The sequence below is a fragment of the Oreochromis aureus genome, linkage group 12, assembly GCF_013358895.1.
Source record: "Oreochromis aureus strain Israel breed Guangdong linkage group 12, ZZ_aureus, whole genome shotgun sequence".
NCBI classification, from domain to species: domain Eukaryota; kingdom Metazoa; phylum Chordata; class Actinopteri; order Cichliformes; family Cichlidae; genus Oreochromis; species Oreochromis aureus.
Window position 1 is genome coordinate 20,290,051 of NC_052953.1, and position 25,822 is coordinate 20,315,872.

Sequence of the window (25,822 nt, forward strand, 5' to 3'; positions counted from 1 at the left end):
ACTCTGATAGTAGTCCGCTGTGTGTTTTTCTATCCAGGTATGCTTTTACTGCATCGGCAGTACGCTTAGGATCACTGTCATGATGAAAAATGAAGCCAGTGCAAATCAAATACTTTCCCGTTGGTATTTTTTGGCGAATTACAAACTGATGGTACTTTTCTGTGATCATGATTCCATCAGTTTTTCACTATTTCATAATTCCAGCACCACTGGCCGAACTATGAAAAGCCCTTCCACCTTGTTTTACAGAAGGCTGTAGACACTCACTGTTCTACCTCTCTCCTGACCTCCTCTGCATATACTGACGACAATTTAAACCAGTAATTTCAAATTTCAAATCTCCCCATCAGACCTGTTGCCACTGATTTTCAGTCCAGTGAATGATTCTTAGGTCAGTGTGAAATATCTTAACAAACCCAAAAAATAGAACTCAAGAAAAAAAAAAGTTCTGGCTTCTTTGGAGCAAAATATAAAGAAATGATGTGTGACTCAAGACTTCCGCACAGTACTGTATGTTTTTCTCCAAAACGTATTATCCTTTGTAATTAAGGCTGCTAAAACTGTAAATATATATGTTTTGTATAAGAAGGGCTTAGAAAGGTGTAGATGAGTGGCTCATCATGAGAGAAGGCATAAAGAAAATGAAGACATGTAATCTGCTGTTTAAGAAAACGTCTTTTTTGTGTGTTTTCTTATTTTCAGCTAGTTACAAGAAAAAAACCCCAATATGCACACTACAATAGAAGCAGACATAAAACCTAGAAAATGCAACTGGAGGGAGAAAGAATGTGTAGCCTGTTAGCTCGGCTGGCTATAAAAACATTTCAGATCAAAGTCATTTCTGCTGCACTGTTGGCTTTTCTTTCCTTGCGTTACATCTTAGTATTGTGATCACTTGTATTCGTGGCTTCGTAGTGTTATTGTGTCGGAAAATTGACAAAGGAAGCTCTCAATTGAATCTGAATGAGAGTGAGTCATTCAGCTCTTGAAAAAAAGAATTGCCCGCTGCTTTGTCTTACTGGTGTTCGTCTTTTCACTGTGTTTAAATATGACCACAGTTACTTATGACGTTTATTAACTAGAGCATTTATGTGGTCTATTTAAGGCTAAACAGAGACAAATCCTCCACTCTTCTTTGATATCTTTTCAAGATTTTGTCAAATTTTTACAGCCAATAATGACGAGAAACCTCACGTTTCCTTTCCATTTTCCTTTTATTAACCTTGAGTGTTGCTCTCAGTGTTTTACCTGCACATGATGTTGCGTAGTTTCTCCAGGTTGGCAGGAGTAAAGTACCAGTAGTTTCTATCACAGCGCTGGACGTCCTTTTCAATGCGGTGCAGATTCAGTGTATACAGGTCCAAAAGCTCTTGCTGAAATAGATGAAATGATATTTATGTGTAAAACATACTTATGGTCATTTGAGTTTATTTAATGTAAATTAAAATCATATGATATTATCATACAGAGAAGGGACTCCCAGTTGACACTTGAGAGGTCACTTGGTTCTTTGTGTTTTCAGATGCAGCCAGAGAGTCAAAGGGAGGGTAAAGGCTCTCCATCTCCGGCTCCGACAGGTTGGACTCTGTGCCCTCTGGACTGAGCTTTTTTTGTTCCTCCTTCTGCCTGAGCTCTACGTGAGGGGGCGAGTTCTCAGAGGAAGACGAGGTTTCACAATGTCCTTTCCTGCTCCAAGGCACCATGGAAACTTTGGCTTTGGGGATCTCCTCCATTTCTATGGCTGAGGGAGACTCATCTGACTCAGTCATGATGTGAGGCTCATCTTTCTGAGCGGCACTGTAGGTTTCTCTTGTTTTCACCACTCTTGTGTCTGCTGAGAGAGTGAGATTTTCCATTTCAGGAGCCCCGGGACCTTTGAATATTTTCTCTTTTCCTCCTGTCACTAAAACCTCTTTACTCGTCTTTGATTCGTCCACTTCCTTCATCTTTTCCACATTTGCTTCTTCGGGTTTCAATGCTTTTGCCGCTTCTAGTGTCTCTAAAGATTCGTTACCTTTAATGTTCCCATCGAGGCTTTTATCTTCAAGCTTTGTCCCCGCTGCTTTAACAGCTTGTGACTCCTCGATATTATCTTTCGTTTCAGGCTTTAAACTCGTCTTTTTCGTGTCTATTTTATCACCTGTTTCTGCAGCATGTTTTGAAGTTTTGGTCACATCGGAGGCTTTCTCTTTCTCCACCCTTTTGTCCTTCACTTCACCTTCCACCTGGCCGTCCTTTTCCAATGACTGACCTTCGCTCTCTCCTCCTGCAGGCTTGACAGAGCTCTGTGACACCTGAGGGACAGCTGCAGGTCTCGGGGTTGTATCTTGTGCAGCGCTGTCCTCTGTGCTGAAGGAGCCGTCTGACAGGCCAGAGGTGATGGAGAAGTTGCGAGAGGAAGGATGTCCAGAGTCAGGAGAGCTCGTCCCGTTCTGCAGAGCTCCATTGGGCAGCTTAGGCACCTGTTTGGTTTCTCCATTCTTGGGCTCCATCTCAATCTGGTCCACCTCCTCTACAGACTCAAACACCTGAAAGAACAAGCCAAAGGGAAGCAGGCTACTCCAGGGGAAGGGTTGGGAGGATGTAAAGAACTAGCAGGAGAGAAGGTAGCAGTGAGGAGTTTTGGTTCAAAATGCTGAGATCAAACGGACAGAGCGACAGAAATGGATGATAGAAATGCAACATTATCTTCACCATCTTTAAAAGACCAAAAGACTATTTTGACATCCAAATACTGCTGAGTTTCTGATACCTGTGTGCTGCTGCTGGAATCACTCTGCAGGCGAGCCAAACTCTGCCTGTCTGAGCTCTGGGAGGACTGTGATCGGAGAATAAAAGGTGCAAAAAAGAGTATAAAAAGGCACAATTCAAGCTCCAAAAGTGTAAAACTGGCATTGATGTTTAATTTCCAATCTTCTCTGTCATTGTACCTGGATGAATTACTAGTTTTGGTCACAACATACACTGGTCTACACCAAAGGTTACTGTGTTTTTCGTTTGAGTCTGCATATGTACGCGTTGCTGTTTTACCTCATTGCTCACAGTTGAATCGTGATGCTTCATCTTCTGACTGTAACTGTCCATGCTTGCACCTGAGGAGCACTTCGCCAAAGCCGCAGCGTGCTGCTCCTTCTCTCGCTGGCGGACAATCTCCTCACAGCTGAGCCACTCCCCCATGGTCTGCTGGTAGCACACTCTGACCTGATCATCCACCTGCATGAAAAAGTAAAGGATGAAGGATCAGTGATTAGGTTGAAAAGGCTTCTGGCTCAAAACCATAAGCATAGAAAATACAAACCTCCTTCCTCTCAGCCTCTGACATGCCAAACTGGTAATGACCCAGCAGGAAAGGCCACACCTCTTTCCTCAGTGATGGGTCCACACCACCGAAGTACACCAGGCGCAGCAACTCCTGCTCCTTGTAGGCCTAAAGAAACAAGACAGGCAGTTGATTAACTGCATATTTAAATAGTTCATCAGTGCTTCAAAACTTCAGTGTTGACTGGTTTATTAAGAACAATCCAGTTTGCAGTGCTTGGCTATTAAACTATTATTATATTTTTAATTCAGACTCTCTTTCACTCCAGCAAATGTAACAGATGTTCAAATAACCTGTAGACAAGGAGTTTGAGATTTATAGAGCCATTAGTCGCCTGTCATGCACACTGTCGTGACACTAACAGTGTGAACCACTTTTTAGGAGAGGATTGATATTAATATTAAGACTGACTGAGTGATGGGGATGCTGCTTGTGTGTGTGAACAGAAAAAAGGTAATATTAAGTTTGTGTTGCAGTAAAGGGATGTCAGAGGTGCTTACTGTGCAGTCTTTGAGGAAAGTCTGCCACACGTCTGCGGTGAGGCCTCCGGAGGCGGCACAGGGCACGTCGGGCGCCACAATGGTGTGATTTACGAGAGCTGAGAGGTGCGTACGCACTGTAGAAAGGTGACGGCAGTATGCCAGCCCTGTTTGACAATGCAGTTTGTTATTGAAGAAGCTAAAGCATGCCATAAAATACATTTTCAAATTGAATGTGAAGGGATTTTTCAGGGTATACACTACGTCTCAGTCACACTAGAGTAAAAATAGGACGGCAACCTCGCTGTGATGAGGAACAATCAGTGGTTGACCGGTGAACGCATTTAATTTCTTTGCTGTTAGTGACCGGCTGCAAAGACTTGCGGAGATACCCGGAGGTTGAGCTTGCAGCTTTTTGCAGCTCTCCTAACAATCGTAGCCTGATTCAGTGAGTAGTTTTCTCATATGAATTTGTGATTTCTGCTGATTTATGAGTGAAGGTCATTACGCATCGAGTGCGATGCAAAAAAGGGACATGAAATTCAGAATTGTAAGTTCCAAACCTTTTGTGTTGTATAGACATACCGAACACAAAATTCGCCCTCAAAAGATGTGAAAAAAATGAAGTCAACATCGTCATGCAACCATCTTTTTCCCTAGTGTGACTGCAGCATTAAGCATTTACATACAGCCATAAAATGCCCTGGAGATGATCTGATACTTCATGTTGTCACATAGCAGCTTCAGAGGAGTCCTGCAGAAAGACACAACCCACATTAGTATGCAGAGAAAACACAGACAGCAATACACTATCATTAGACCAATTATTAAGTGCAGGTAATTCATATTCTCCCGAATATATGATATCCTCTATCTAATGTAGAGTTCATTACTGTGTCGGGGCTGACCTTTTATAAAATGATAAACTGTTATGCTGCCATATAGAACAAATTAGCCCAGCAGCCTGTCTTCTTTCCATAGCTCTCTACCATTTTATCTGCACAGCTTATCACTAATTCTCCCAACACGTTCTCATTTCACTGAGGTAAATGTCACACAATTGTCTTCTGGGTAATTGCTGGGTTCTTGTATCTTGCTTCCATCCCCGGTTTCCTCTGTATTGCGGAGGTTGTCAGGTGTGTTAGTGAATCACAGCAGCCTTCAGGAGCTTCACAGTTCCCCAGTCTTAACACAGCTCTGTCTATCTTGGGGCGTGTTTTATCTCTCACCTCTCATGGTTGCACCCCTTGGGTGTCGCCGCTTCAGAGAAGCTCCCCTGAGAGCAGGAGGAACACGAGGACTTCCTGAGAGTGGGATGCCACATCTTAGCTCCTGGATCCATCAGATCTGGAGGAGTAACTGCAGCAAACACAAAAACATGCCATCATAATCACTTTAGAGCAGCATACTGCTGAGGCTTTCGAGAACAATTATATTTGCACTTTGCAATATTTTTGCTGAAGCACAATTATGCTGATCACTAGTGACCTGCTTATGCTCGATTCCTGTTAGAGCAAAGAAAACAGAAACATTTATGATAATATGATAATCGTGAAGAATGAAGCCATCGTGTTTAATGACATTAATATAGGGAGGAAGTTCAATTAAGCAAGCGCCTTTCTCAATTCGGTTGCCATGTTTGATTAGTTGTCCACTGTTCACCTGATTAAAGGCTATTGTGTCGTGGTGCAGTAAAAGAGGTGTGAAGCATTGTGGTTTTATTGACACAGCACACCAATAAACATTTCCTGAGGCACAGGACAGGGCAGGAGGATATTAGACGCAAGGAATTAAAGCAAGGCGAAGCTGACAGATGGACAGATGAGCCAAAGTGTGACAGTGTTACAGCTGCTTCCTGTGAGTGAGGGGGATTCTTCAGGACAGCTGCAGGACCGCCTGGGTACAACCAGGGTCCCTGTTTTGGTAGGGCCCTTTCCAATCGGTTGGAAGGACGGGGATGAAGTCAGATGGGGAGGATGAGTTACAGTCACTGTAACAAACAATCGGCAACATTTTTATCAAAATGCAACTGCAGGGAGAAGCCCCTGGGCCCTGCTTATGTTTGGTGACTCACCAAACTCTGACTGACTGTTTGCAAAGAGGATTCGGAAGACATAGTCCGTAGCTTCGTCCTCCTCCTTATCGGAGACTGAGTCTGAGGATCCAGATCCCTGAGGAACCCTCTTTCGTAGCTTAGGAAACACCTTTCCCTGCAACAAGAAAAATAACTAAAGGCAATGACAAATATGCTGAACCGCTAAAGCCCAGAAAAGCCACCCCTGTGAAGATGAACCTGTTTAGTGTCTGTATGATTAAGCCTATTAATAGTGGCTGAACATGCGTGGGTGGTTCTCTTTATTCAGTTCAGTTAAAGAAACATTAACAAAGCCATTCAAGGTCTAAGTAGACACTAATCCACACTCGTTCATTAAACACTCGTTCTTTAAAGAGGCTGTGCATCCATTTCTTTCAAATCCAGATGTCTTTTCTTTATTGATTTATCGATCAGAGGAGACTGAAGCACACTTTAGCTCTTTTGTGCGGAAGAACACTAGAATAAATGATGCGCCCTCCGTGCTGACCTTTCCCCTCTGCGACCAGAGTGGAGGATCAAGCTGGCCGTGGGGAAGGAGGCCATTCTCAAGGCAGGAGAGGAACTGGAGCAAATGACCTCCTTTAGGGAAGCGTAGTGGAGGTCTTTGGATCCCATCTTGACTGACCAGCACTACCGTCCCCCCACTGTCCACTACGAGGTAAACAGCAGATGTAACAGATCAACAGTAATAACCTGCAAACTCAGAGTTACAGTAGTGATACAATTTCACCCACCTTGCTGATGACAATGCAAATAAACTATCTCCTCTAGAGGGATTGTCATGGCATAGTCCCAGTAAACGCTGAAAAATATGGAGACAAAATGCTGTGACCCAGACTAGTCTAACCACTGGATACTACATAACAGCGACACACAAACCCACTGTAAATTTTTATGTAAATCAATTATTTTACAGCTGCCAGAAAATAGTAGTTGGAACAATCAATTCATTTGGAGAGAGAATACACCTCAAAGTTATGACATGATTTACGAGTTCGGCAGGTGTCTTTTACAGTGTCTCAGTCAATAAACAATCTGCTGGATGCCAGTGTGTGAATATCAGCCTCATCAGATCAGCACCATTTATTCAGTGCGCTGAGCCCTTGAGCAGCGCACAAACACACTGCATTATTCAGTAACAGCCGAGTGTTAGACAAACAACACAGCGGAGAAGAAATAATGCGGTGCTTACACGTCTGTGCGGAGGCAATTTACATGCTAAGATCAATCAATCAAATCTTTTTTAAAATATAGAAGTAACAAGTTTTAACACACATAAAGAACAAATAAACACAAAGTCATTGAAAGTTATCCTCTTCACATGAGAAAAGAAACAAAACCATAATGCTGACCATTTCCTGTTTGAAAAGGAGTATTAATTCCTACCCCTACCCGGCTCATTTTATATGTCTGTTTACATTCCAATGCACATATATGCTATAAATAAATATGCCTGTCTAATACACAGATTCATGTTATTTAAATATATATGTTTTTATAAACAGATCTATAATTATTTAACTACACCTATCCAAAATTATTGCTTTTTTATAATAGTTACTATAAGCAATTATAGTGACATATTAAAGTATGTGTTACTATAGAAGTTGGTATTATAAAAGTATTTCCAACAGTTATTTTTACAGATGGGTAAATTTGCACCTGCGTTCATACTCCAAGTCTCCCACAGAGCCGTTCATGAGCTGATTGGGCGTCCACTTTAGTGTCATGAGTTCAGCAGTCTGGTGCAGAGACAGGTAACCTGGAATAGCCTCCATATCGTCCCTCTGAAAGAGCCACAGGGATTCAACTGAGGATATGTTTGTACGTAATGATAAATAAATGTAATAACTAATGCTAATTTTTACCACGGTTTACCCTGATAACACATAAAAGCAAAGCATGTTTTTAGTTTTATGTGTAAAAGATAAAAAAGAAGGAAGTGAAGACGTGTGCATTCACATTATATCACAGTGATGTGAGAAAAAATCTCCTAGAGTGCTTTGATGACAACATAATATGTAGACCAGCTTTTATCCAGGACTTTAATGTAACAGGATACACGTCAGGTTTTAAAGGTTTTATCTCACAGCTATATAAATGCTGAAGTGGACCGAGACTGTTACCGGTTGTACGAGCACGTTGTTCTTGCCAAACAGTAGTGTCGCCCTGTTGTTCTGATGCAGCGACTCTACATATTCACGAGCTGATGGCGAGGGGGAGGGGCGCTCATCCATGCTGCTGCTGGAGTGCCGCTTCTGGATCTAGACACACAGACACACAAACACACAAAATATATAAAATCAGATCAAAAACTTATGACTTACATTTATTCATTCGTGTGCACTAATGCAGTTTCAGTCGTTCCCGATGTCAAAAACCAGTCTGATTCTGCTTGGAGCACACAAACGCATCCGTAAGCACCGCAGCGTACAGGACAGACCAAGTTGACCTGGTTCGCTCTTAACTTGGCAACTAAATAAATGTGATTGTCTGCAATACACTCTGTTCTTTCTCCTGGGACACACTGAGCTCCACTCATTGCAGCAATCTTAGCGAGGCCTCCAGACAGATAAACAGCATCTCAGAAGGGAGCGTAACTGATAGTCTGCCGAAGCTAATATCAGCTCATATCTCAGCATAAATGGACACTAGACATGTACAGAGAAAAAACAAAAGAAGCCTGAAACTAACTCTGCTTTCACATCTGCTGAAAAATACAGCTTTTACTGTTTTGGATATGTTTACTTTAGAAATTTGCAGCAGAAAATGTGGTTTGACAGGAACAAATGATCATGAAATCTAAGTAAAACTTACATTTATGTTCTTTGGGAGCTGTAAAAGAAATACACAAGTGCAGACGCATATACACGGAGTGGAAATTGAAAGAGTTAATGAAAATACGTTCCTTGGATTGACAATAGAGGATAAAATACCCTGGATATCTCATACATGATATATACATAACAAAGGCTCAAGAAGCATTTCAGTACTGAGTGAACTGGACTACAAAACACTCCATGTTCTCTACTCTCCACTGGTTTTAGCATGTTTGAATTACTGTGCAGAGGTCTGGGGCTATACTTATCAATACTGCAAAAAAAGGCCATACAGATAATCCATAATACTGATTATAGAGATCATTTAAACCCATTATTCCCAAAATCAAATAAATTTATACTGAATTTCACTGATCTGAGTCATAGCAATGAACAACCTAACTACCTGACAATATTTTGGCTGGTTTCTTTAGGGGGCACCACAGCAGCTCACCTGCTTCCATCTCACCCTATCCCTAACATCCTCCTCTGTCAGATGATCCCTTTGTATGTCTGCCTTCACTCCATCCATGAATCTTCTGTTTTCCTCCTGCCTGGAAGCTTGATATTCAACTTCCATTTGTCCAGTCTCTCCACTGTTCCTCCTCTGCACATGTAAACACCATCTCAGCCTTGCTCTCAACTTTGTCTTTAAGCTGCTCAATCTGCTCACTGATGTCCTTATGACCAGGATGGATCTCAACATCTTCAGCTCTGCCACCTCCAGCTCGGCCTCCTGACTTTTTGTCAGTGCTATCGTCTGAAAACCATACTTTTGTCACAAATCACCCCTGATACTCGTCTCCATCCACTCCACCTCTGTCCACTGTCTTCTTCACCTGTCTGGTCCATTGTCAGTTGCTTTGGATGGTTGACCCTGGATATTTAAACTCATCCACCTTCACTGTTACACCTCTCACTGTCTCCCTCTCACTGACACACGCCTCTGCTGACGTTCATTGATCTTCTCTCCAGAGCATACCTCCACCCTTCCAAGCTCTCTTCCACCTGCTCCCTACTCTCACCATGGATCACAATGTCATCTGTAAACATCTTCCACAGGGACTCAAGCCTGACCTCATCTGTCAGCCTGTCCATTTTTGTACTAATGTAACATTTTCAAAATAAAGCGCTATACATTTAACACTTACACACAGCGCGGGCCTCTTAGTAGGAGAGTCCTGCCTGCAGAGGCCGCCGTGGATACGATGTCGTTGTACTAACTCGTCAGCAGACGGGTCTGTCCAGAAGTGGTCAGCTGTCTTCATCTTTGTGTATTCCAATGCACAAGGTCCAACTGTTGAACAGTTTTGTTAAGCAACAATCTCTATGAAAATCAAGCATTAAACATGTTGTGTAATAAATGAAAGACAGAAGAATGACTTTATGCATGTTCAATCATCCAGATAAGGAAATCCCAGAAAGCTGATGCTGTTGATACGATTAACAGACTCAACTTGCTGGGAAAGACTGAACTGAATTTATTAATCTATTTATTAATCTGTCACTGGAAAGTATTAAAGTCCTTGCAATTCCTCAATGCAAGCTAGCTTGTCTAGAGTGTGTATATTGTCTAGGACCTGTCAAGCAAAAATCAGCTGAAAAAGAAAAAGGAATAAAACAAAAATAAAACCGAAATTTTTTTTTTCTGCTGTCCTGTCTTGTTATTCAGTTCAAGATCCCTTAGATTTATACTGTGACTCTCTTGGTTGGGGATAAGGGGACAAGCATGCAAGCATATTGATAGAGACAGGGAGCACTTCTGCCTCCAGTGAAAACAATTTTCACTGTTCACTGGTGGGAAACCACTGCAGGACTATGCTTGTGTTGCTGCACAGCAGATGTCAACAGGTTAACATCTCAGCAATTTAGCATTTGGTCACGAGGAGAAGTTGAAAGAATAAAAAGAGCAAAGAACAGTTTCCTTGATTGGACAATGAGTAAATATAAGAAATGGCCTTGTAAGAAACGGTGGGATAACATAACGTCCTTGTTCTGCCTACTTTTCCCTAGGTCATAATCTTAAATCTTCATGTAAATGATATTAAACTGCCACTGTTGTAATAATTACCCAACAGAGATGCGAGGATAGGTCCATCTACAGGGTCCATGAGAACAGCCTCTTTTTCGTAGTATTTACTGAAAGACAAATATGAAAGTGGAATTTTGCGGGAAGACAGAAATCTTGTAACTCATTTGGACAAGATGCCGTTTCCCGTCTCAAATTACCTGCTGTTCTCCACCAGGTAGAGGACAATCTTGTCCAGCACTTTCTCAAAAAGAGCCGTCCGTATCCACAGGTTCTTGACTACAGGCGGGCTTAGGCTGGGCAGTCGGGGCATCTTGCGAATGCTGTCTTGACTTTGCAAGCTTTGACTTCGTCTGCAGAAGGGAAAGAGTTATAATTTTAGGAAGTAGAGGTGTTTTTAAAACTCCCGAAGCAAAACCCCATCTGCATAAAACAAATACAGTGGCATAAGTGACTCATGAATAAAAATGCCTATAAACATGAATTATTTAGAAGCTTTTCATCATAAAAATAAACCCCAGCCCTTCAGAGAGACAGGCATTTGTTTTCAGTGCTTTCGCTGGAACAACAAACAGGCTTTGGTGCAAGCTTTGAAGTCTGCTGTGATGTGTGAATATGAGCTGTGATGTGTGCGTCTCGCACTTTGTCTCAATGATCTGCTCGAGCTCCTGGGCCTTCCTGCACAGCTCCTCAGCTGGGGGAAAGCTTTTCCCCACCTTGGTGAAGAGTGCCGCGATCTTGTTGCTACGTAGAAAGCCCGCCGCTCGCCGCTTCAGCCCATGAAGGACACACGCCTCCACCGCAGCTGTGTGTACAAAAGCATGATGTAATTATTAGGGTGCACTGATTAATAAGGTATGTCAGAAAAGCATAACAACACAGGACACGTGAATGCATCATAACAACAAAATCATCAAATCCAACAGAGAGACAGGCAAAATGTAAAGCAGAAAATGCTTCTGTCGCACAAAATTTTAAGTTTAATGTTATTTTTTTATTATGTTAGCAAAACTCATTTTACTTTAAATAGCAGAAAATATTATTTTAGCATTTTTAAATCAGTTGGGACAGTAAAAATATAAAAAGAAAGCTCACATGTTAAGTTGTTTTACATAATTTCCTATTTACACGTCACATGGACGCGCAGGCAGATTATGATGGATATCTGACATTTAAAAGAAGAAATGTGTGGGCAGCATACTCTGCACCTAAAGCTTTCACATAAGAGTAACTTTACCTACAGCTGCATTAAATATTACCACAACTTTGATCGGCAATGACTAAAGCAATTTTGACATCACCTAGAAATGTGTTTGGTAAACCAAAATATTATCTTATGCGTAGCTTTTATCATTTATTCTCATTCAGTCTAGCAGTTAGTTGACAAATAATGTGGCTTGTTGCGCAGTTAATTGCACTAACAGTACCTTCAACACCTTAAATTTGGGCTCCAAATTTGGTGTGAAATTGTTCTTTTGTATGTTACTTGGCAAATAATTAGCAGGCATCCGTGGATTCCCCTTGTTAATCAAGTTTGTGTTAGCTGAAATATCGTCACCGGCCCTTTATTTTTATACCTGGCTAGTGGATTGGACATTTAGGATGTGAATCTCCCGATCCGCCACATCTCATATGTGCACTATGCTATTGAGATGTGGTGACTGTGGAGGCCATTTGAGTACAACTCATTGTCTTGTTTAAGAAACCATTTTGAGTTGATTCGAGTTTTGTCTTCTTGCTGGGAGCAGCCATTAGAAGATGGGCACACTTTGGTCATAAAGGGATGGACATGGTCAGCAACAATCCTCAGTGGTGATTAAACAACGCTTGGCTGATACTAAGGGAGCCAAAAGTGTGCTGAGAAAATATATCCCCCACACCTTCACAGCACCACTAGCCTGAACCACTGATACAAGGCAGGATGGATCCATGTCTCCATGTTGTTCATACCACTTTCTGCTCCTACCATCCGGATGCCACAGCAGGAATAGAGACTCATCAGACCATCAATCTTATCAATCTTCTTTCAATCACCTTTCTTGTGATGGTCAATCTGAATTTCAGCAGGTCATCGCGACCATGACTACATGCCTAAATGCACTGAGCTGTTGCCATGTGATTGGTATTTGTGCAAAAAGTGTTATATGTGTACCTAATGAAATGGCCATTTAGTGTGTGGTCACTTCAGTCTCTGTTCTGTTTTATTTTTACACATCGAAAGAGAAAACCAAGATGACCGTTCTAAAGCTCAGGTTTCTAAGCTGTACTCAACAACATAGAAGTTGTTAATACTGTGTATTTGTATAGTCTACATGTGTGTACACGTTCAGTGCATTTACACTGTACAGATGTAGCATCTGTCATGTGACCTGTTTTTTTTTCTTATTTGATGAATGAATATTTGCTAAACTGTTTCCCTGGTTAAATATGCCAAACCATCAGATAATCTTCCAGTTTACCCAGTAAGCGGCCCACAAGTTAAAGGCATGTGGACACACTTGCACAGTCACTTGACCGTGGCAAAGAATAAGACACCCCCCGTTCCCTTTCAGGTCTACGTGGCAGCGCCTGGAGCTGTGTTGACATTTGAGTTCTCTTTCAGGACTAATCCCGTAGCTCTGTTCACATGGGTTCAGGGGGAAGGCTGGGGTTGCCATGGCAACTCACGGGAGAGCGAGATGAGCAGAGGGAGGGAGAGCCAGTGCCGAATCATCGGCATCATGATCGTTGTCTTTCCACCATCTTCACCCCACTAAACACTGTCACTCTTTCTTTCACCCCCACTCCTTTTTTATGGACTTTTTCTGTCACTATTAAAAAATCCGGTTAGCAAGATTTTACTCCAGCACAGGCATTAAAAGTCTCAGTTTCCCCCACCCTGAACATTTTTTGCTCATTATCTCTCACATCTATCTAAGGGCAACAATCTGAATGTCATGATTACATTAAAAGGCCTCCAAATATACTTCATGCCCTTTACCCTTTCACCATTTCAGCTAAGTCGTCTTCGATGCCAAAGCTGAAAGCAATAAAGCTTTAAACCTCTACACTTTTGTGGAAGTTACTACTGATCTACCAAGCTTATGTCACAATCTCTGCAGCATCACTTAAATTAAACCCTCTGAAATTACAACCAACATCTGTGGCAGAGGTACTCATAGTTTTAGAAAAAGGGAAACCTGTTACTCACTTTTTTCAATACTGGAATTTCAACTTATTTAGTGAAGTGAATAGTTTTATATGAACTATTTAATGCAATTATAATCACAAAAATCGTATAGCGTGAAGAAAATGAGCATCACATGCACGGATTCAGTCCCTAATGGTGAAAACAGCTAATACAGAAAATTGCCTCTAATCATCCTGTATCTGTGGCAACTGAGTGCATTAGGAGACTCTTGGCAGTGACACAGCTGAACAACACTTCGTCCAAGGCATTTGTGTTGTGGATCTCAGCAAATGAACGGGAGAGAGAGTCTGGGCATCGTGTCCTCTGCTCCACACTCTGTGTTTGCGGGAATGAGTCAGCACGAGGTTCTAAAAAGTTAACAGCAGCTTAATTTCAGTAAGATTTGAGTTTTAAACAGAGAGTTGCTAGTGAAATATTTAGAGCAGAATGTGTTTGTTTTCCCTTTTTTTCTGTCACATAAATAATATCACACCACGAATGCTCGTATTAAACATCTCCAATAATGACGTAACCCCTGTTAACTTCAGCCTCCTCCTCTCTGCTCGCTTTTAGGCATTTTTCTTTCTACTGTGTGTGTGTCACCATATCCCCGATACGGAAATCTCAGACACATAACTCTGGCTGTAAGCTGAAAAAGAATACCCACCTGCCAATCTAACCTTCTGTTTGAGAAAAGGAGTCAATCAGAGAACAACTGCCTGAAGGGAAGGGGAGGGAAGCTAAAATAGCTTTTTTTGGACAGTGAATGAACTGAGAGGGTGCATTAAGGGTAAACATAAGACACATGAGCATTATTTTGAACTGTGAATCATGCAAAGCTAGTCTTGGGGTGCAAGGATAATCTTTGATGTGATACTGCTGGCCTGACTGCTTATTACACTGTGCTTCTTTAAAACTGTATGTCAACAAAACAGTGTATGTGCACTCAAAATACTTCTTCCACTACCAACAGCAAAAGTGGAGGACACTTGGTGACAATGTTACTTTAGCTTCAGGAAGTATTTCTAACAGCAAAAATCCAATGAAGTGTTTCAGATGTGTTCACTACCATTAAGTATAACCCATCATTCTGGAGCTTATAGAATCACCTTTAGCAGCGATAACTCTCTCCCGCATCATGGTGAAGGAGTTTTTTGGCATTCTTCTTTACACCTTTGCTTCAGTTCATTGGCGTTTGTGGCATTCGTTTATGCAAAGTTCTTTTACGGTAGCACTATAGCATTTCAGTCAAGATGAGGTTGTTCAGTCATTTTCTAATTGTGCGGTCATGAACTTTAACATTTAACATGCTAACTGGTGCCTGTAGAGTCTGAGATGCAGCTCTTAGGTTTCTCTGATTTGGGGGGAATACTTGCTGACAGGCCACTCCTGGGAAGATTTCTGTTTTGAATATTTTCCACTTGTGAATAATATTTCTTACTGTCGTATGATAGACTTCAAATTGTTTGGAAATGCCCTTACAGCTGTTCCCCAATAGATGACAACCAACAGTTGTTTCTCATAAAACTGCCAAGCCCTTTGATTTTATAGAGGTGCTCACATTTGCTGATGATCATTTATTTTAATGGTAAAGTGTTCAAAAGCATTTTATCTTTATTATGATTAAATTTAAGTGAACAGCTTTCCCATTCCCTGCACACTAACATCAGCCTCTGCCTGGGCAGCTCATCACACTAGCCTGGGCTTTGGAACTTAATTGCTCCCCAGTGAGCAAGCTGAGTTTTTTCTCCCATCTTCCACTCACTCTCTGTATAGACCACATCTGAAAGACATGTAGTAGCTTGAGTCAAACCCCCCCCAACAACCCAGAGATGAGAGGGTCATCCTGCTGCTGAATTTCCACTGGTACTGGTATGATAGCAGTAGATGAAAGATGTACCTCAGACAGAGCAGCAGCTATTAAATCAGGCTATTAGATGATCCAACAGATAATGTCCACAGTGCAGGCTGAGACCGATGAAATGAAACATGAAAGCACCACCGGAAACACATAAAGAACATCCCCCCCAACACTGAGAGGTATTAAAGAAGTCTTTTAGTTGCACTGTAACAAAAATCTGAGCTCTGTGACAAATTATTTTCATAACCCTCCTGCAGGAAAATAAAACTACAAAAAAGAGATTTTGGGTAAGCTCATTACTGGATGGGAAGGATGTCCAACATTATTCACTTATGGTTGTTAAATAGGTTCAAGCTGTGCTGCAAATTCCTTTCCTACTATGATAATAACCCAAACAGGCTCTACACAGATATTATGAGGGAGTGAGCTTACATAAGAACCCAAAAAGGAAACAACATTGATTTCTAAATCAGCTTATTTTTGATTTTACAAGCCTCAAAATGAATCTCTTGAAACAATGACACTAAGAGGTAAGTCACTGTTTCTGCAGCGTCTAATTTACCTTCTTTGATATTAGTCTGATCCAATTAGTCTGAGCAATGCAAGTGCGCAATTACGAGCCTATAGAGACCCACCAGGTTCTCTTTATTATCACTGGTACACCTCTTTGCACATTTTTATACAGTAGTACAATGATATCATTTATGCCACAGGCCTTTTTTAATTTGTTTATTTAATCTTTTTCCCTACTTAATTCTCTTCCCTACTCTAAATATTTACAGCCTCTAGGCATGTAAAATGAAGCCAGTGTGGGTGTGCCGCATGCAGTTCCTCTAGTGGCCACACGAGGCAGGTTCTAAAGTCAAAGCATGTGGAAAAAGTCAAGTCAAAGAAGTCAAAGTCAAGAATCCAATGTGAAAAAGCTTAACTTTTAATTATCAAAAGGATGTTTTTGTCTCTATGAATATTTTCTCCTTGTTTAGGTTGGGCTTAATCGGTTTATAATTCATCCAGTTGGGCAACTGGCTTTAGGGCGTGGAAATGATCCTTTGGTCTATGGGAGCCGATGGCAGGTTGGCAGGTGTCACAACACAGGTAGCTGAAACCTTCTGGTGTCCGCTAGGCTTCACCTCTGTAACTGGAGTCACTGAACTGGACTTCTCTGCTACATTTGTGCTTTTGGTGCTTTTGAAGCATTTTCAGTTAAATTATCTGACAAGTAATATGGCACAGACTTTTTGCTCCAGTTTTGGTGAGTCAAATTCTAGTCTTTTGTTAGTCTCATCACTAATTAACTGATATGTATTTCTCTGTGTTGCAGTCGTACAGTTCATGGATGCAGCTTGCTACCCAGATTTGCTGATGACACCACCTTCTCTTCCAAATATGGCCACTGCTGGTTTAAAAAACAAAAACAAACCATGACCATGGCCAAAGCGCCAATGCTCGAGTCCAATGGATGATGTCACACTGGCGATGTCCATCTTTTAAATACAGTCTATGGTATTAACAGCTCTGTCTTTCCCTTTGTTAGTTGTTATTCTATTACATGCCTTATTTTCTGCCAGTGTTCAGCTTTATTCCTGGTTTGATCCCCCGAGCTTCTTAATATTTTTTTACTTAACCTGTGTGTTTTGTGACATTTAAAAAAACCATAAATGCGCATAAGTTGCTTTGTCCTGTCCTAACCAATCATCCCAAGAGTCAGAGTTTGGGTTCTAATCTGAACACCATTAGAATTCATTTATTTCACATTAATAATGATGGTGTGTGTTACGCCATGCCTTTTTTCTCCAACAGTCTTTGTCTTTGCACACAGCTAGTAAAAATATCACTTTTTCTGCAAGCTGAGAGTCATTTTATTCACACTTAAATCCACAAATATATCTTGTTATTGATTACAGCTCCGGTCTGAGCCAGACATCCGATGAGCGTGACCACCTGCATGTGGGCAGTGTGTTTCTCGCACTAATCATACTGCAATCCAGAAGTGTGATTTGGAGGCAAGAACAAAAACACTTGGTAAAGGACTGAACTTTAAATATCTCTTATTTGTACTGAACAATAAATATACTCTTGTGCTAAAAGTGTGTCAATGCCTGCTGTTAATGCAGTAGGCACTCATCCACCATCCACCATCTCTCCTTGTGGAAAAACTAATTCTATAACATAGACCAATGGATAATTTCTTTGTAACAACCAAATTTTCTTTGAAAGTACTGAACATCTCACTGTTATCAATAACTCTACATGAGAATATTGATTAATTTAATATTAATTAAAGAAACCCTTCTATTCAGTTAGTGAAGTTGTAATGAGTGTAAATAGAATAATCCTTTAATTGTCCCACAAGGAGAAATTTGGTTGTAACAGCAGCAAAAAGACACATATACAAACAGGACACAGGGCATAGAAGAGAAGCACTCAAAATTTTTACATATTTACATCATTGACAATAGTTACTAAAACAGTACTGTACAGTTATTAAAATTAAAGTGCAGATAAGTGGCAAACCCAGGTTGTAGTGTGCAAACAGAGCAGGATACTGAAAGATGTTTAAATAGTAAGAATATTTAGAATAACTTGAAAAGTACAGATTGTGTATCGTACCTGTGCATTAAAAGTAGACATGTAACTTCCAATAAGTTAGTATATATAAACTGAGAAATGTAATGTGCAAGTTATAACAGTAGTAGTTGTTTGGTTGAAAAAAAAGCAGAAAAAAGTGCAATGAAGTGGCTTAATGGTTAAGAGAAGTATCACTGCGATTGCTTTGTTTTTAATTTTGTCCTGTAATCAATAAATGACTTGTGAGATATAAGCAAGTATAATTTGTGTGAAGTAATTTTGAGCAAGGCATCATTCATAATTGATAATATTTTAATGGTTGAAATTAATCATGAGTTTTAGGCCACTTTTAAGAGAAATGTAAGATCAGGTTGTTAGTTAGACATTCAGAGGGAAAGATAAAAAAGATAAAGAGTTCTGAGTAAGTTGACTGAAATAAGCTGACATTAAGCCTTTCCAGTGTTGCAGAATTACTTGGAGAGCAAAAGCTTCACGATTTCTTTGATTACTCACCACAAAAGGACACAATATGGCTGCTGTCTTCGTGGACAAATTTCCTGGTGACAGCTTCCTCCATAATCTGCTTCACCTGTCAATGACATGGCAGATGCTGGGTGACTCATTCATTAATATGCCACAACAGGCAAAAAACATTCGGTGGCACAGGAAGATAAATATATTTCAATCCTGATGCACTTTTGTGCATTAAAATGAGCTCAGTGATGAACTGGGGTTTGAAATTAAGGGAGGGGGGAAAAAACACAGAAGAAGGAAGAGTGCATGTTAAGTTGGTGGATGAGTCACCAGCTCTCATCTCAAACTACTGGGAAATGGAGGTGATATATTTGGGTGTGGAAGGAGAAAGGGGAGGGATGGGAGTTCATCACAGACGCCTGTTTCTCACTTTTAACATCCAAATGAATCAAAGCCCAACTTGTTTTTAAAATAAGGATAGAGAAGGTCAGACATCAGAAATGGTTATTATTTAGGTTTTGTCATCACTGGGGTCTGTCCCTCTCTCTGATCACATGACAGCTACAGTTAGAGCCATAAGATTTTGGACAATGAAATATTTTTATAGTTCTGAACCACCACAGTGGAATAAAAAAAAAAAAAATCAACAGACTGACGTGCAGACTTTTGGCTTTTAATCGAGGAGTTTAACAAAAGCACTGCATTAACTGCGTAAGAATAGCAACATGTTCTACACATACATGCTATCGAAGGAAGTATGAATGAAAAGTGATTGGACATTTGTCTCACACCTGGTTTTGTGGCCAGGTGAGGCCTGTTGCCTCGTTATTCTACAACGCATTAAGCAGATAAATGACCCCGGGGTGACTAAACTTGCATTTGGTAACTGTTCACTGGAACTCTCGATATGAGGTCCAAAGGAAGTCCAAATGAGAGAGGCCATCATCAGGCTGTAACCACTGGTTACACTCAGGAACAAGGAGGCCAGATTAGACTTTGTCAGAAAACATCTAAACCAGCCTGCATGGTTTAGAACAAATATTTGGACAAATGAAACCAGGATGAATGAGCTCATGATCTGATACCACATTATCTGTCAAACATGGTGGAGGCATCGGCATGCACAGTATGTCTCCAATAGAAGCGGGTCACTACTGTTTATTGAACATGTGACAGCTGATAGCAGTCTATAAGGATGAATTCAGAAGTGTACAAGGCTGTACCCTCTGCTCAGATCAGACAAATGCTGCAGAAATGATCAGACAACACTGCACAGTGCAAATAAAGAGTAACCAGAAGCAGACTCCAAAAGCAACCCAAGGTTTTCTCAGGGGAAATAAAATATTCTTTAATGGCCAAATCAGTCACCTGGTTTCAGTCAAACAGAACATGCTTGCCAGAGGCCAGAAAAACCCCACAAACAAGCAACAACTGCAGTAGGTGGTTGCAGAAAAGCTATAACATAACAGTTAAATGGAGGAAACAGACTTTGGTGATGTCCCTGTCTTTCTAGACTTCAGGCAGTCTCTGACTGCAAAAGGATTTTCATCCAATTATTAAAATAATCCCTCTATTTAAAATGATGTTAGTTTGTTTAATTACTTTTGATCTTCTGAAATTTGGGGACTGTGGGTAAAAATAGTTGTATTTCCAAAGTATTTACTGCCAAGAATTTTGTTAAAGCCTTGGATTAAGGCTAAAAATCTGCATATCAATCACATAAAGATTGTATCCACTGTGGAGGTGAACAGAGGCAAACCTACAAATAAGGTAAGTAGTCAGATAATATAAGGCACTAACTGTATAGCCAATAGTTAAGATGATTGGGTGTATCAGATGCTCTGGTGGCTATGGAGACATCCTACTGTGTGGGCACTGGTCTGCAATATGCATGGAAAGTATCAAGCCCTGGACACGGCCACACAGATAGCTGTAATTTCCTGTTGAAATGAGTCTGTCCACAACGACCATATTACACTGCCAGGTTCACCCACTACACACAAAGACACACACTTGCGGAGACACACACACAATCCAGAGGTTTCCCCTGCTCTGTTTCTATACTCCTTCTCCAGCACATTAACTCTATATTTCGGTGGCAAATATTTTCTCTGTGCGACACTTCTGCAACTATAAGGCAATGAAATTTACAGCGTGATCATAAAATTTTCCACTAGATAAAGTTCTATCTTCAGATTGGATTTTCCACTATGGCACAATTAAATTGATTAATAATTTCATTACTAGTTTACTCACTATACATAAATGGATTATAACACTTGTATTTTGATCTTATATTTACTGTAAGCAAACTGAGATAATTAAATCACTTCAGGTCATCCATTCGGCATTCAGATCTTTATTTAAGCAAGCATGAGCTGTAAAAATATGAAGGCACACAGTAATCAAAGGGTGGCTATTATCTAACTATTACTACTGGCTATGAGGAATTTAAATACTGCTGTTAATCAAGATGACAGTAATTTTAGCTACCTTACTGTTGTCATCTGACGTTCATGTTTATTGGTCATTTATAAAATGCTAATCTAGTTCTCAAACAAATGAGGTAAAAAGTGTTAACCTCTCACTTAAATTTGATTTTAAGTGAGAGGTTAACTATAATAACTGAAAAGTACTTATATTTTATACTTGAACAAAGTTACTCAGACATTTGGCAGGACTGGTAAGTTTATAAAGTGATGTTTAATACTGTGCAAAAGTCTTGAGTCACCCACCACATCTTTATATTTTGCTTGGAAAAGGCTTTCCACCAGATTCAGGAGTATGTTTATGGGAATTTTTGACTATTCTCCTAGAAGCTGCAGGCAAGCACAATCACCAAGCACAATGGAATTATTCAGATCCTGATGTTGGACAAGAAGGCCTAACTCGTAATTCATCCCAAAGGTGTTCTGTTGGGTTGGACTCTGTGCAGGCCAGTCAAGTTCGTCCACACCAAACTCGCTCATACATGTCTGTGTGGACCTTCCTTTGTGCACATGTGCAGTCTTGTTGGAACAGGAAGGGGCCATCCTCAAACTGCTCCCACGAAGTTGGGAAGATAAAATTGTCCAAAATGTCTTGATATGGTGAAACATTAAGAGTTCCTTTAACTGGAACTAAAGGATGGAGTCAAACTCCTGAAAAACAACCCCACATCATAACCCCCACTCCCTCCACCAAAATTTACACTTGGCACAATGCCATCAGGCAAGTACCGTCTCCTGGCAACTGCCACACCCAGACTTGTAAATCACATTACCAGATGGAGAAGCGCAATTCATCACTCCAGAGAACACATCTCCACTGTTCTAGAGTCCAGTGGTGGAGTGTTTTACACTTTGCATTTTGCTTAGTGTTGCAAGGCCTGGATGGCCATACAAACCCATTGAAGCACTTCTCTTCGGCTAATCTGAAGGCCACATGAAGTTTGGAGGTCTGTAGCGATTGACTCTGGAGGAAGTTGGCAACCTCTGGGCACTATGCACCTCAGCATCCGCTGACCCCGCTCTGTGATTTTACATGGCCTCCACTTCATGGCTGAGCTGCTGTCGTTCCCAGTCACCGTCACTTTGTTATAATACCACTAACAGTTGACTGTGAAATATTTAGTGGAGGACTGGACTTGCAAAGGTGGCATCTTATCAGAATACCATATTGGAATTCACCGATCTCCTGAGAGCGTCCCATTCTCTCACAAATGTTTGTAGAAGCAGTCTGCATGCCTAGGTGTTTGATTTTATACACCTGTGGCTGTGGAAGTGATTTGAACAGCTGAATTCAATGATTTGGATGGGTGAGTGAATACTTTTGGCAATATAGCGTACAACACTGCATTTCCTACCACTATTTTTAAGACAGAGACTGCAGGCATGAAAATGTAACAGATGCACACACACTGCTGAGAAAATCAGCCAACTGAGCTCTCACTGTTTATGCAAGATGACAAATTAAATCCACAAATCTTTTTTTCTAAATACTTGGAAGACAAATGAACCCAGAAGCCTGGAATAAAAAAACAAAACAACTCACTAATTAGACAGCAGTCATTACTCAAACTTGGACTGTTCGCATCAGTAGCATTGTTTTCTTTAGCATCAACAGAAATGATTCACACTGCCGACACACCAGAGAAAGTGGCAGTCACTGTGATGCACACCAGCTCCGTTAATGATTATATAAAAGCCTGCGTTCACACAAACACACACAAACACTTAAAACACAGAGGGCTTTTATATGCACCAGTTTTCTTTCTCAATGCATCCGACACACAGAAAACTGACTGCTAACTTGAGGAAGCACCCTCCTCCTCCTCCTCTGCTTGCGTCCTCATCTCTCTCGTCTGGGCTACAGATCAGGCCTCTGAGGAATTTATATGGTAAAACGTCTAAGCACAGACAACCTACAGGTTTCTATGGAGACGTCACGAGTCTCACAGTGGATCACTTCCGCCAAAAGGACGCACAAACATTCATTCATCTCTGAAATAAGAGGCCGAGTGCGGCTCTCCGACAGTCACTATTAATATCTAGATGCGCCGTGTTGTCGTCATCTTGTTACTCTGGCATCAATAAAGCAGAAATCCACCCAGACTTTACTTTTTAAAGTAACCATATCTGCTAGAATATTACCCAAGAAACAATATATTCTCACTGAGATTTAAGAAAAACCTGAAAATTAACAGAAAAAAATGATTTGTTTCAGCAGCAAAGCACGATGAGTCTTCTTGAAGGCAACAGCCAGAGTGATAAAGGATCTTTTGAGTATTCCAATTAACTCCTCCAAGAGCAGAGCAGGGAAATAAGAGGGAGAGAGAAAGCTCCTTGCATTAAAATCTCCATCCAACATTATTCATAATCACTAAGTCTAATGCTGAAGTAAGGGAGCGCACAATAAAAAGAAAAAATTACTGTTATTCATGTTAATCTACGGCACACAGAGCTGCAGTTCTCTTATAAAGGCGTCCAGCTGAATCACGATTCCATTATGTGAATTACAGCCTAATAACGAATGAAAAGAGCGATCAGCTGTAGAAATGGCAGAGAATGCGATGCCACCATAAAAGTCAGTGTAACCACAACACAGCCCAAAATAGCTACCAAGGTACTCTAACCACAGGGTGGCTTTTCTAAAACTTCTTTCTGATGACTGCACCTTTACGAGGACACTGTGGAGTTTTTAAGCAGTGATTGTACAGTGTCAATATTCAGTCTTGACATGAAATAGTTTTACACGGCGCACACTGTATGACTCGAGGTCGAGGCGGGACAGCTTTAGTGGAAGCAGGGCCCTCCATTCACATAATGTGGTCCAGTTTGTTCAGATTTGCCTCAGCTGCCATACTAAACAGCATGAAGTACTGTAGTTCAGTTTGATTATAAGCAGTGTAGCAGCAGTGCACCTCAGCAAAGCCAGGTAATCCTATCCTATCGATTCAAGTGTCACTATGGCTGCTTCCAAAAAAAAAGAGAAAAATTTGGGATGTAAATAATGCAAAATGCAAAATGTAAATAAAACCGGAATGCACATTTCCAAATGTCATAAATTGACATTTTGTTCACAAAAGAACATGGAAAACATCAAATCTTTAAACTGAGACATTTTACTATTTTATATATAATATCTGCTCATTTTGAATTGTTGGTTCTCTCCGGGTACTCCGGCCTCCTCCCACAATCCAAACACACGCAGTTAATGGGGTTAGGTGAACTGGTGATTCAAAATTGCCCATAGGTGTGAATGTGAGTTGACTGGTTGTCTGTTTCTCTGTGTTAGCCCTGCAACAGACTGACAACCTGTCCAGGGTGTAAACCACCTCTCGCCCTATGGCCGCTGGGACAGCCGCCAGCCTCCCAGTGACCCTGATTTGGCTAAACAAAGGAGAATGGATGGATGTATGTTGTCCCATTCTTAAATGGCATTGCATTCTAACTGCTCAGCTGTCCTGGGCCTTCTTTGTTATATTTTTGGTTTCATGATGGATCAAATGTCTTCGAGTGGTTAAAGGTCAGGATTGGATGGAGTGCAGGAAGCAATGCTGCTGTAACAGCTGCTATGTGTGGTTTAGCATGGTCTTGGTGAAATGTGGATGGCCTTCCCTGAAAAAAACAGTCATGTGGATGGAGGCACATGCCACTTTAATAAGTCACCTTTATATACCTTTCAGCACTGATGGTGCATTTTCCAGATATACAAGCTGTCAATTGTAGAAGTGCTAATGCACCCACAAACCATCAGAGACGCAGGATTTTGAACTGAGAGCTGATAATAAATCGGATGGTCCATAAAGATTTTTAAATTTTGACTTTTCCAGTTTGCCTTAGTCTGTTTTTTATGAGTTTTATCCCGGAGAAGATGGCAGCATTTCTGGATTATGTTTATATATGACTTCTTCTTTGCATCACAGAGCTGTAACCTGCATTTATGGATGGCACAGTGAACTGTGCTCACAGACAGTGATTTCTGTAAGTGTTCCTGAGCCCCTGCAGTGACTTCCACAACAGACATTTTCTGTTTTTAATGTAGTGCTGCCAAACAGCCAGAAGATCACGTGCATCCAATACTGATTTTCATCATTGTCCCTCGCACACAGAGTTCTCCAGATTTTCATATTTTCATGATGATTTCATGTATCATAGACGATGAGATATTAAAAGTCTTCACAATGTTACATTGAGGAACATTATTCTGAAAGTTTTCCACATTTTTTTTTTGCAGATTCATGAACCTCTGCCTACTGAGAAGCTTTACTGCTCTGAAATGCTCTTTTTATATCCAGTCATTTTACTGGCCTGTTGCCAGTCTAACTAATTAGTTCCAATTACGATTCCAGCTTTTTGTTGCCCGTGTCAAATTTTTGAGGCATGTCAAAATTAGCTAATATTTTTTCATGAGAAAGTTTTTTTTACTATAACATAGATATGTTTTCTATGTTCCACTGAAAATTAGATATAGTTTTATGAGATTTGCAGGTCATTACATTTTACACAGCATCCTGACTTTTTTTTGG

General features: G+C 40.7%; 1 protein-coding gene across 2 annotated transcripts in view; it reads right to left on the reverse strand.

The window, feature by feature from the left end:
• The window catches only part of sgsm1a (small G protein signaling modulator 1a), a 35,621-nt gene that overhangs the window by 5,202 nt on the left and 4,597 nt on the right, over positions 1-25,822 (reverse strand). Inside the window, exons 3-20 of one of the 2 annotated variants that reach the window (XM_031755479.2) lie at positions 18,853-18,928; positions 11,384-11,546; positions 10,942-11,094; positions 10,784-10,851; positions 9,864-10,009; positions 8,020-8,157; positions 7,556-7,680; positions 6,628-6,695; positions 6,381-6,544; positions 5,873-6,008; positions 5,028-5,157; positions 4,488-4,552; positions 3,820-3,965; positions 3,299-3,427; positions 3,031-3,213; positions 2,753-2,818; positions 1,467-2,528; positions 1,249-1,373 (exon numbers count right to left, since the gene is read on the reverse strand). In XM_031755479.2, coding sequence (XP_031611339.2) covers positions 1,249-1,373; positions 1,467-2,528; positions 2,753-2,818; positions 3,031-3,213; positions 3,299-3,427; positions 3,820-3,965; positions 4,488-4,552; positions 5,028-5,157; positions 5,873-6,008; positions 6,381-6,544; positions 6,628-6,695; positions 7,556-7,680; positions 8,020-8,157; positions 9,864-10,009; positions 10,784-10,851; positions 10,942-11,094; positions 11,384-11,546; positions 18,853-18,928 — 3,143 coding nt within the window. Of the gene's footprint in view, positions 1-1,248; positions 1,374-1,466; positions 2,592-2,752; positions 2,819-3,030; positions 3,214-3,298; positions 3,428-3,819; positions 3,966-4,487; positions 4,553-5,027; positions 5,158-5,872; positions 6,009-6,380; positions 6,545-6,627; positions 6,696-7,555; positions 7,681-8,019; positions 8,158-9,863; positions 10,010-10,783; positions 10,852-10,941; positions 11,095-11,383; positions 11,547-18,852; positions 18,929-25,822 lie in introns of both variants that reach the window. The other variant, XM_031755480.2, reaches the window with a different exon arrangement.